The sequence below is a fragment of the Pelodiscus sinensis genome, chromosome 22, assembly GCF_052426305.1.
Source record: "Pelodiscus sinensis isolate ZL-2025 chromosome 22, ASM5242630v1, whole genome shotgun sequence".
NCBI classification, from domain to species: domain Eukaryota; kingdom Metazoa; phylum Chordata; order Testudines; family Trionychidae; genus Pelodiscus; species Pelodiscus sinensis.
This window is the reverse complement of record NC_143073.1, coordinates 19,866,903-19,879,370: the sequence shown is the minus strand read 5'-3', so window position 1 is coordinate 19,879,370 and position 12,468 is coordinate 19,866,903. Positions and strand designations below refer to the sequence as shown.

The 12,468-nt window shown below is 53.4% G+C and overlaps 1 protein-coding gene across 1 annotated transcript in view; it reads left to right on the top strand.

Annotated features, from left to right (window-relative positions):
* LOC102455943 (IgGFc-binding protein-like) overlaps positions 1-6,604 on the top strand; it is a 40,786-nt gene extending 34,182 nt beyond the window's left edge. Inside the window, exons 11-15 of the mRNA XM_075907488.2 lie at positions 131-296; positions 2,877-3,007; positions 3,486-3,767; positions 4,451-4,588; positions 4,979-6,604. Of these exons, the coding sequence (XP_075763603.2) occupies positions 131-296; positions 2,877-3,007; positions 3,486-3,767; positions 4,451-4,588; positions 4,979-5,176 (915 nt within the window). The 3' untranslated portion in view covers positions 5,177-6,604. The remainder of the gene's footprint in view (positions 1-130; positions 297-2,876; positions 3,008-3,485; positions 3,768-4,450; positions 4,589-4,978) is intronic.
* The last annotated feature ends 5,864 nt before the right edge of the window (positions 6,605-12,468 follow it).

Sequence of the window (12,468 nt, the reverse complement as noted above, 5' to 3'; positions counted from 1 at the left end):
TTACGGGGAGACTTCCCGTGGGCATTTTGACATTGTTGCAGTTGCTGTTGGTCTTTGGAAGTTAATATCGGACCTGACTGAAAGTTTGGAACACTGGTTATTTTATTGTTTATTTTGGAATTTCCCTCAGTCCCGGGAGAGTGTCATTTCCAGTGACTGCTCAGAGAAATGCACTTGCCACCCATCAGGGGGGCTCATCTGTGAGAAAACCAGCTGCCTCGTGGATGAGACCTGTGTCCTCAGGGATGGGATGCATGGCTTCGTGAAGCAGGAAGGCCGGTGCATAATCTCTCCAGGTGCCTACTTCACGACCTTTGATGGCGCCAAAGGGAAACTCCTCTACAGTGGGATGTACAAAGTGGCCTCTCTCTGTGACGAGAGCTCCCCTTCCTGGTTCAAGGTGGTGGTAGACGTCAGTGAATGTGCCAATGATGGAATACCAGCTTGTGCGGGCATCTTTGTTTTTTTCCGAGAAGCTATTCTCCATCCCCACAGTGCTAACCCATAGGGCCCCACTGCCCCCGCTGGGACAGGACCCAGGAGTCCTGACTCCCCACCCCCACAACTCTAACCTATAGGACCCCACTGCCCCACTGGGCAGGGGACAGACCCAGCCAGGACCTAACTAGAAATCTGGCCCTTCTAGATTTGTCGGCAAAAAGCAGCAGTCTAGCAGAGGATCTGTGGAGAAAGAAAGCCTTTTTCGACAGATTCCTTATGCCTCCTGCAAGTGCTGAGTCGACAAAACGCGGCGGCCATTTTTATGCAAATTAGGTATGGGATATTTAAATCCCTGCCTCATTTGCAATGTTGACCTGCCTAATCTGCATCCCTCTGCCAACAGAGGGATGCAGTCTAGACATACCCATAGACATGCGCGCGCGTGCGCGCACGTGCGCGCACACACACACACACACACACACACACACACACACACACACACACAGAGCAGCAGCAGCAAGAGCCGGGCTAATGCCAGAACCACATGGGGAGGGAGGGAGGCGGGGGCTCCTGGTTCCCAGCCCTGGCCAGGTGACATAAAAAGAAGCAGCGGGCTGAGGGGAGGGGACTGTAGCAGGGATGCCATTTTTGGGTGGGGAGCAGCAGCCGTGTGCTCAGGGATTCAGTATCCTTTTCACTCTGTTCCCTGCTTTTTCGGGGACGTGGGAAAGCGCTTGCGTTCCATGCAGGCCTCTCATAAGAACATAAGAATGGCCATACAGGGTCAGACCAAAATCCATCCAGCCCAGTATCCTGTCTGCCGACAGTGGCCAATACCAGGTGTCCCAGAGGGATTGAATTGAACAGGTAATGATCAAGCGATCTGTCTCCTGCCATCCATCTCTACCCTCTGACAAACAGAGGCTAGGGACACCATTCCTTACTCATACTGGCTAATAGAAATTAATGGACTTAACCTCCCTGAATTTATCTAGTTCTCTTTTAAATCCTGTTATAGTCCTAGACTTCACAACCTCTCCAGGCAAGATTAACTATGCGCTGTGTGAAGAAGAACTTCCTTTTATTTGTTTTAAACCTGTTTCTGATTAGTTTCATTTGGTGGCCCCTAGCTCTTATATTATGGGAACAAGTAAATAACTTTTCCTTATTCACTTTCTCCACACCACTCATGACTTTATAGACCTCTATTATATCCCCCCTTAGTCTCCTCTTTTCCAAGCTGAAAAGTCCCAGTATCTTTAATCTTTCCTCATATGGGACACGTTCCAAAACCCTCAACCTTTTTGGTTTCCCTTCTCTGAACCTTTTCTAATGCCAGTATATCTTTTTTGAGATGAGGAGACCACATCTGTACGCAGTATTCCAGGTATGGGCATACCATGGATTTATATAAAGGAAATAAGATATTCTCCATCTTATTCTCTATCCCTTTTTTAATTATTCCTAACATCCTGTTTGCTTTTTTGACCTCTACTGGACACTGTGTGGATGTCTTCAGAGAAAAATCCATGATGACTCCAAGATCTCTTTCCTGATTAGTTGTAGCTAAATTAGCCCCCATCATATTGTAGTATTGTGTCCAGTTCTTGGCCCTCAGTTACAGGAAGGATGTAGATGCATTGGAGAGGATTCAACGGAGGTCAACCAAAATGATTAGGGGGCTGGAGCACATGACCTACGAGGAGAGTCTGAGGGAGTTGGGTCTATTTAGTCTGCAGAAGAGAAGGGTGGAGGAGGGGGGATTTGATAGCAGCCTTCAAATTCCTGAAGGGAGTTTCCAAAGAGGATGGAGAAAGGCTGTTCTCAGTAGTGACAGATGGCAGAACAAGGAGCAATGGTCTCAAGTTGTGGTGGGAGGGTCCAGGTTGGATATTAGGAAAACGATTTCACTAGGGGTGTGTCTAAACTATATGGCTCCGTTGACGGAGCCATGTAGATTAGTCACGATGGCAAAGGGAAATGAAGCCACAATTTAAATAATCGCAACTTCCTTTAAATCAAAATGGCCGCCGTGCTGTACCGATCAGCTGATTGTTGGCTCAGCACCGCAGTCTAGACCCTTTCGTCGACAGATCCTTTATGCCTCATGAAATCAGAGGGGGGTTATATTATGGATGACATGGGGATTGGGGCAGGGGGCTGGGTGAGAGGGGTAGGTGGAGAATCAGGATGGGAGGTAGGGGCCTGTGTTGGGGTGGGGTAACAATTGGGCTGGAGGGCTCGGGGAGGATTGTGGGAACTTGTTTTGCTTCAGTGTGGCTCTGGAATGTAAAGGCCAATGGGGAGCTCCTGACACCGGGTGGGGGCATCGCCGATGCCAAAGGCCATCGGGCTGGGCTGGGAAGTGGCTCTCCAAGGGCCAATGGAGAGGGAGTTGCTCCAGGCTCTCACAAGGCACCTTCTCCCCACCTCAGAGTCTTTGCTGTATCCCTACGGCCCAGCCCAGAGTGACCGGCAGAATCCCAAAGATGACGACGGGGCGTCACCGGAGATCCCCATCTCCATGAGCTTCACCTTTTATGGCAAGGACCATCACTTCCTCTATGTACGTACGGCAGGGCTGAGCCCGCTGTCGACCCCACAGCACATGTGTTACAGGCAGCCAGTGACAGGGTGCCACACAGAGCTTTCTACCATCCCTGCCCATAGACACCCCTCTATCTAATCTAATCTAATCACCAGACAGGGCACAGTAAGGTGGGCTGTGCTGTGAGGTACAGAGCAGGGGGCACAGAAGGGGGTGCTGTGCTGTGGGGTACAGAGCGGGGAGCACAGTAGGGGGTGCTGTGCTGTGAGGTACAGAGCAGGGAGCACAGCAGGGGGCGCTGTGCTGTGAGGTACAGAGCAGGGGGCACAGCAGGGGGCGCTGTGCTGTGAGGTACAGAGCAGGGGGCACAGCAGGGGGCGCTGTGCTGTGAGGTGCAGAGCAGGGGGCACAGCAGGGGGTGCTGTGCTGCAAGGAGGGGATAGCCATGCTCTGCTGTGCTCCTACAGACACCTCTCTGCTCCCCTCCCCCCCACAGGTGAACAATAATGGCGTGGTGTCCTTCGGCGTGACCGTTTCCCAGTACACCCCCGACCCCTTCCCCTTGGCTGATGGCCGCCCCTTTGTGGCCCCCTACTGGGGTGATGTGAGCAATATACTGGGTGGGGACGTCTACTACCGGGAGAGCCAGGACCCTGGGCTGCTGCGTCGCCTCACCAGAGACATGAACCAGTACTTCCCAGCAATCCCTTTCACAGCCACGTGGGCCTTTGTGGCCACCTGGGACCGCGTGGCCTACTACGGCTCCACCTCCCAGAAGGTATGTGACACCTCACTCCCCACGGCTCCAGCTGAGCACCTGGGGAGGGGAGAGGCAGGAGGGAGACTAGCTGGTGGGGCTGCTAGACCCAGGTTATGTCTATACTGCAGAGCTTTTCTGAAAAAACTGCACTTACATCCACTCTACAGTCGCCTTCTTTTGAAAGAAAATCAAAAGAGCAGATGGTTTTTTCCAACATCGGTAAACCTCTTTCTACAAGGAAGAAGCCTTTTTGCGAAAGAGCTCTTTGGAAAAAGGTGTGTGTGGATGGGGAAGAGGGAGTTCTTTTAGAAGAAGAGGAAAGAGGAAAAAGCACAGGTGCCCTGGTGGTCACTCTGCCTGTAGTAACCACAGCTTATGTGCGAGAGAGCGTCCATTCAGTGTGGAAAAAGCAGATTGCTTTTTCGATGCACTTTGGCAGTGTGGACGCTCTCTTTTGGACAAAGTTTTTCCTGAAGATCTCTTCCAGAAAAGCTTCTTCCGAAAGAAGCCTGCAGTCTAGACAAAGCCCCAGACAGGACCCTTGTGTTCCCACAACTGTGCAACTGCTGGGCTTCACTGCCATAGTCACCAATCAGGGGCTTTCCAGGGGAATGGCTAGCGGGGTGCTGGACCCTGTGGTTCCCATGTCTATGTAGCTCCCATGGTCCCCCTCACCTGGGTCTCCTCCCTCTCTGCTACAGGTGAACACGTTCCAGGCCGTGCTGGCAAACGACGGCCAAGTCACCTTCATCATGCTGAACTATGGAATGATCCAGTGGACCACAGGCACGGCGAGTGGCGGAAACGCCACCACCGGCCTAGGGGGTAAACCCGCCCAGGTAGGTCCCGTTACACAGCTCACATGAGAACGTGGGGTGCTGGGCTGTGGGGAGCAGGGTGGGAGGAGCCCAGCAGGGAGTGCTGGGCCAAGGGGGAGCAGAGAGGGGGATCATCAGGATCACTGTGCAGTGGGGATCAGTTGGCGACTCAGCAGGGGGTGCTGGGCTGCAGGTAGCTGGGTGAGGGCTCATCCGGGGGTGCTGGGCTATGCAAAGCAGAGTGGGGGCTCAGCAGGGGGTGCTGGGCTGCAGGGAGTGGTGGGGGGACTCAGATGGGGCACTGGGCTGCATGGAAAGATACGGGGACTCTGCTCAGTCAGTGCTGCCCCCACTACCCCAGTGACAGGCAAGTGCACTAACTTCATTTGCTCCCCGTGTCTCCGCCGTCAGGCCGGGTTGAACAGCGGCGACAACAAAAACTTCTACAACATCCCGGGTTCCCGCACGGAGGCTGTCCTCCGCATCGGGCAGACGAGCAACGTCGGGGTTCCAGGGCGCTGGGTCTTCCAAGTGAATGATTTCAAGGTGACGGGGGTCCCCACCGAGAGCAGCAGCAACACCGAGAGCAGCAGCGACTCCTGGCTGTAAGCCCCCAGCTCAGGAGTCATGTGCCCCGTTTGCAAACCTCAGATCTCTGCCCCCACCCTACCTGAGCCCCCTCCCGAGGCCCATCCCCACCAAGCACCACAGCCAGGCTCCCTGCTCGGGCCACCCCGTGTCTTCTCCACATGACCCCCTGCCTGGCTTGGAGGGGCCCTTCCTCAACCCTGCTGGGCATCATGCGACCCATTCCAGCTGCTGGAAGGATCCAGGCTGCTGCCCCAACCAGCAGGTGCCCCCGCAGCCAGCGCGGAGTGTAGTGTAGCAATAAAGGATCCTCTGTGAACTGCGGCTTGACTGTCTGTTCCCTGAAGGGCGGGGGACACCTGAGGCAGCGTCTCTAGGGGTAGCAGGGGGGGATCTGTATTAAGGATGTTACATTGCAGTTAATTGACTAGACACGTAGTTGATGGAATTTCCATGGACTGCTCAATTAGTCGATAGGCACTTCCGCGTTCCTCCTTTCAAATGTACAAGAGTCCCCAGCGGGACCCATTTTGGAAAAAACAAGGAGACTGTCCCTTTAAAAATGGGACCTCTGGCCATCCTAGCGGTGGGGTTCAGTCACCCCTCTCATCCATGGCAGGTCACCCCGGCAGCTCAGTGCCCCATGGGATCCACCGACTCATCAGCACCATCTGAGCACAATGGGAGACTCTAACCCAAGCACTGGCCAGGCAGGACCCTCTTTGGTTCGCCCAGCCCTCGGAGAGGAGTCTAGCAAACGCCCTGAGCCCGGCCCTGTTGGTGGCATGGCTGGTGCCTCTGGTGTGGTGGTTCCTTGAGTGTTGGGTCTGGGCTGAATCTCCACCGGTGCCGGATCTGGTTTCCTATTGCTGCTTGTGCACGTGTCCTTCCTGGCTCACCACGGCAGGGTAGAAGGATGATCGGGGCTGCACCGGGAAAGTCTGGAACTTGTGGCAAGATCCGACAGATGGTGCTGCCGTTCTCGCAGTGGGGAGAAACAGTCCAGTCTCCACAAGTGGCTGTCGAGGTTGCCAAGGGCCTGCGTGGCGCAGAGAATGAACGCCGGGAATGGGCAGGTGGTATCCCCTGCGCTGAAGGCTTCACAGAGGAGCCCTTGAACTAAGTGATCCCCCGTAAATCACCAGAGAGATGGGATGTTTCTTTCCCATTGCACAGACATAGAAGCGGTGGGATTAGGATCACACTGGGAGTTTGGCAGAGCTGGGGATTGAGCCCAGATCTTGGGTTTGGAGGCTGGACTCCTTCCTCTGCCCTGGCAGGGTAACAAAGGAGCACCTGGTCCCTGAGTCTGGACAGACTAACTAGTGGTAAAAGGCCCAGTCCCAGTTGCTTTGACACCTAGATTAGAAGCTCTGCAGGGCAGGGTCACTCCCTGGGAATGAGGGCACGGTAGGGGATCACTGAGGGTATGTCTACACTACAATGTTAGTTCGAACTAACGGACGTTACACTAGCGCTCTGCTAGTTCGAATTTAAATCGAACTAGCGGAGCGCTTAGTTCGAACTAGGAAAACCTCATTTTACGAGGATTAAGCCTAGTTCGAATTTACTAGTTCGAATTAAGGGGTGTGTAGCCCCTTAATTCAAACTAGTGGGAGGCTAGCCCTCCCCAGCTTTCCCTGATGGCCACTCTGTCCAACACCAGGGAAACTCTATGCCCCCCTCCCGACCCCGGACCCCTTAAAGGGGCACGGACTGGCTATGGTGCCCATGCCAGGTGCAAGCCTGCCAGCACCCAGCCAGCAGACCCTGCACCTGGCACAGCTCGAGCCAGCCACCCGATGCCTCCCAGCCCACCCCCTCTTCCCGGGACCAGGCTGGCGGCTCCCGGGAACTTGCCCGGGACCGCAAGAGGCGGGCAGCCGCCTGGGCTAGTGCAGACATCATGGACCTCATCCACAATCTCCGCACTAGGCACAGGAAAGTGGCCATCTAGGGCAGGAGAGCTGCCAGCCTGGACACCCAGGAGCAGGAGTGCATGAAAATCAAGGGGGTCCACTGAGACCCCCGACCCTGAGCCCTGAGCTTACAATGGCCGTCCTGGGTCAGACCAAAGGTCCATCTAGCCCAGTAGCCTGTCTGCCGACAGCGGCCAACCCTAGGGACCCTGGAGGGGATGGACCGAAGACAGTGACCAAGCCATTTGTCTCGTGCCATCCCTCTCCAGCCTTCCACAAACTTTGGGCAGGGACACCACTCCTACCTCCTGGCTAAGACTACTCCATGGACCCAACCTCCATGACTTGATCTCACTTCCCTTTAAACTCTGTTCTAGTTGTAGCCTTCACAGCCTCCTGCAGCAAGGAGTTTCACAGGTTGACTCTTTGCTTTGTGAAGAACAACTTTCTCTTACTAGTTTGAAGCCTGCTATCCATTCCTTTCCTTTGGTGTCCTCTAGTCCTTCTTTATGGGAACTCATGAAGAACTTTTCTGAATGCACCCATCTCCTGCACCCAACTCCTGCTTTTAGAGACCTCTATCCTGTCCCCCCTCCGTCTCCTCTTGTCTAAGCTGAACAGTCCCAGTCTCTGTAGCCTCTCTTCATATGGGACCTGTTCCCAACCCCTGATCATGTTAGTTGCCCTCCCCTCTCCCAGCCTTTCTCTTCCCCTCTCACACCTCCTTTTCCCAGTCTCCCCCAGTTTTGTTCAATAAAGACAGAGTCAATGTTGGAAGAAACGTTATCTTTATTTTGTACATCAGGAAGGGGGGCTAGGGAAGGGTAAGTGGACGGAGGTGAGGGAGGAATGGGGCACGAGCCCCCGATGGGGAGGACTGGGTTGGCTCTGCGGGTTCTGAGGGTGGAAGCTCTCCTGCAGCCCCCCAATTGCCCCCTCTCCCCAGATGGCAGCCTGCGGCAAGTGCAGCCGGTCTGATGGCCGAGTGCTGTGATGTGCCCAGTGTGGGCACTCCGGGCACTCCAAGCCAGGACTGGTTTTCAAGCTGAGAATTGTCTGTCCGGGGTGGGGGTCGGGTCCCTTTAAGCGCAGCCCTCGGCTAGCCTGAGACAGCATCTCCACGCTCTAAGTCCTCCTCTGATGCCCTGCCGGCACTGCTTCTGGCCATCCTTAAGCCCTGTTCAGGGTCCACTCAATGTGGACATGCTAGTTCAAATTAGCAAAATGCTAATTCGAACTAGTTTTTAGTTCTAGACGCCTTAGTTCGAATTAGCTTAGTTCGAATTAACTAATTCGAACTAAGTTAGTTCGAACTAACTCTGTGGTGTAGACATACACTGAGGTAGAAGGTCAGGAGCGGACATGTTTAGCTCCCAGCGCCTTACTGCACCGGCTGCATGCGCCAGACTCAGGCTGCAAGCAAGGAGCTGGCAGAGGGTTTGGGGCTGGCTGTGTTGCTGGTCCCCGAACTCAACTGTTGTACGAGAAGGCAGCTGCATGCTCCCAAGGCAGCAAATTGAGCAAGAGCATCAGTTGTCCCTGTTCCACCCAGTGAAGCCCCTAGAGAATTCACTCTGACAGCAGCCACATGACTCCAAAAATACCAGGTGTCTTCAACAAATGCTAAAGGAGAATCACCATTAGCTGGTTACAGTCTGAGGTCTGACACACACAGACAGTCCGTTCCGATAGCATCCTGTAGACGGCAGTGGCACATTAGCCCAGATGTTACAGGGCAGCAGACAGCTAAGAGCTGCTTCAGAGGTCCTGGGGAAACACTCGCTGATGGCAGACACAGCCTGTCCTGGTGCTCAGAGCTCAGCACTTGGGACAGATCAGGGGCCTGGCAGTGCAGGAAGCCAGATTTCAGGGCAACTTTCCGATGGAGACAGCATCTATATTACACCACCGGCCTACACGGCTCACTAGGCTCACACTCTGAGGTGCTCAGAATTCCCTGACAGTTACCCAGCTTGTAATGGATTGAATGTGGGCCTGCTGCATCTTCATCTTTCTAGATTTGTACTAAAAAGGCCTCAGTATTGCAATAGTTTTGCAGCATCACTATGGCCTTTCACAGTCAAAGTTACTACCTCACCAAAAAAGATATCAGTGTAGTTTTGCAGGGGTGATCTCCCATAAACCCACATTGATTGGCATTGGTTACATTCCTCTCCTTTAATTCTTTATTAAATGGGTTCTGTGACAGCTACTCCATTCTCTTGCGGGACTGAGCTTAGAGCGGCAGGCCTAGAGTTACAGCCCAGGTCAGACTGTTTACCCCTCTTGAACACTGGCACAGCAATAGCTTCCTGCCGGGCTTCTGGAACAGTCCTAGCATTCCAGGACTTATTGAAATCAGTGCTTATTGACCTTGGCCAGCTCTTTTACAACTCTTGAGTATAAGTTACTCCTTCTGTTCCTGCTATGATTTGATCATCTTATTTTCCCCAGAAATTCATAGTTCTGGTTTGCATTTCTTACCGTCTGCATTGTTTGATATACAATGCACACAGTCCCAGTGCAGATGGGGGCAGGCTCTGCAGAGCAGGATTCCCCAGGACAGGCCATGAAAGCCAGGGTCTCTGCCCCATGGGTGACACTGGAACTCCCCCACTACCATGACTCCTTCAGGAGAGATGGTTTAAGCCCTATGGAAAGTTTCCTTGCTGAGTGGAGAGAACTTCAGAGCATCGTACTAGCCATGGGGAGCATAAGCTCCATGATAACAATCCCACAACTGCCATGCCTCACAGAATGATAACAGCCCTCCCCAACATGCCTTCCTCATGGCTGTGTCCCAGCTGGGCCCAGCAGATTGCAGACAAACCGAGGTGCAAAGTGCCTGGTGCAATAAAGCAAGATGGAAAGTGCTGCGCACAACATGGAGAGCAGAGGAACTTGAGCCTGACTTCACTAGCAAGCTGCTGCAGAGCCACCAGGTCACTCCTGCCCAGCATGAAGCTAACTGCTCACCAGCACCATAAGGCACATGCTACACCCTGGCCACAGCAGACACACCCATTCGCCCTCCGTTTTTATTATCCACCCTCCTGTGAGTCAGGCAGGAGGACCCAGCCTAGTACTTACCCATGTTCACACACAAGCGTAAGCTTGTGATGGGAAATGATGAGCCTCACAAGGGACACAGCCCAGTCCTGTAAGGCCACATTTAACACCACTTGCTTCTTACACAGCTCTGGGCATCAGCAGATCTCAAAGGGCCTTGCAAAGCAGGGCAGGGTCATTCTTTTCATTTTACAGCTGGGCCAAATGAGGCCAGGGAGGGGAAACGACAGGAAGAGAGCTCAGGTCTCTGAGGGCCCATTCTGTGCCCCACTGAACCATTTCCAGCACCCACCATGTTTCCAGGAAACCTTTAAAAGAACAAATTCCATGAGACTCCTTCAAATAACCTAGCCTCACCCACACCTGTTGACACTCCTGCCTTTGGCTAGTCCCTGGACACCAGGGCTATGTCTACACTGGTGGGTTCTTGCGCAAGAAGAGTTGTTCTTGCACAAGAACCTGCAGAGCGTCCACACGGCCCATCCGTTCTTGTGCAAGAAGATTTACAGTAAAGTATGGGAAGCGAGGGCTTCTTGCGCAAGAACTACGCTCTTTTCTAACAAGTGTAAGCTCTCTTGTATAAGAGCTCTTGCACAAGAGGGCAGTGTGGACGCGCGGCAGGGGTTTCTTGTGCAAGAAAGCTCTATGGCTAAAATGGCCATCAGAGCTTTCTTGTGCAGGAGAGCGTCCACACTGCCATGGGAGCTCTTGCCCAAAAGCACATGGCCGTGTGGCCATGTTCTTGTGCAAGAGTTCTTGCGCAGGAATATCTTGTGCAAGAACCCGCCAGTGTAGACATAGCCCAAGACATGAACCTGACCAGAAACTGATTAAACCCCTCTCACCCGCAGAATGGGATCAAGGCAAAGAGCAAACAAAGGGCACCAGTGGGAAAAAGGTTTTAAGTGTCACCAGTTCTGAAAACGAGCTGCTGTGTCAGTGAGGCCGTGAGGGCTTTATAAATGTCTGGGGACAGATTTAGTGGCGGGTCCCCCCTCTCCTCAGTGTCTCAAAGGGTACGTCTACACTACAGAGTTAGTTCGAACTAACTTAGTTCGAATTAGTTAATTTGAACTAAGCTAATTCGAACTAACGCGTCTAGAACTAAAAACTAGTTCGAATTAGTGTTTTGCTAATTCGAACTAGCATGTCCACATTAAGTGGACCCTGAACAGGGCTTAAGGATGGCTGGAAGCAGTGCCGGCAGGGCATCAAAGGAGGACTTAGAGCGTGGAAATGCTGTCTCAGGCTAGCCGAGGGTTGTGCTTAAAGGGACCCGACCCCCACCCTGGACAGACAGTTCTCAGGGGTGCCCCGCTTGAAAACCAGTCCTGGCTTGGAGTGCCCGGAGTACCCACACTGGGCACATCACAGCACTCGGCCATCAGACCGGCTGCACTTGCCACAGGCTGCCATCTGCGGAGAGGGGGCAATTAGGGGGCTGCAGGAGAGCTTCCACCCCCAGAAGCCCACAGAGCCAACCCAGTCCTCCCCATCGGGGGCTCGTACCCCATTCCTCCCTCACCTCCTTCCACTTACCCTTCCCTAGCCCCTTTTCTTGATGTACAAAATAAAGGACAATTGTGTTCAAAAATGGAATCTGTCTTTATTGAACAAAACTGGGGGAGACTGGGAAAAGGAGGTGGGAGAGGGGAAGAGAGAGGCTGGGAGAGGGGAGGGCAAGTACAATGATCAGGGGTTGGGAACAGGTCCCATATGAAGAGAGGCTAAAGAGACTGGGACTTCTCAGCTTAGAAAAGAAGAGACGGAGGGGGGATAGGATAGAGGTCTCTAAAAGCAGGAGTTGGGTGCAGGAGATGGGTGCATTCAGAAAAGTTCTTCATTAGTTCCCATAAAGAAGGACTAGAGGACACCAAAGGAAAGGAATGGGTAGCAGACTTCAAACTAGTAAGAGAAAGTTGTTCTTCACAAAGCAAAGAGTCAACCTGTGGAACTCCTTGCTGCAGGAGGCTGTGAAGGCTACAACTAGAACAGAGTTTAAAGGGAAGTGAGATCAAGTCATGGAGGTTGGATCCATGGAGTGGTATTAGCCAGGGGGTAGGAGTGGTGTCCCTGCCCAAGGTTTGTGGAAGGCTGGAGAGGGATGGCATGAGACAAATGGCTTGGTCACTGTCTTCGGTCCATCCCCTCCAGGGTCCCTAGGGTTGGCCGCTGTCAGCAGACAGGCTAATGGGCTAGATGGACCTTTGGTCTGACCCAGGACGGCCATTGTAAGTACAGGGCTCAGGGTCGGGGGTCTCAGTGGACCCCCTTGATTTTCATGCACACCTGCTCCTGGGTGGCCAGGCTGGTAGCTCTCCTGCC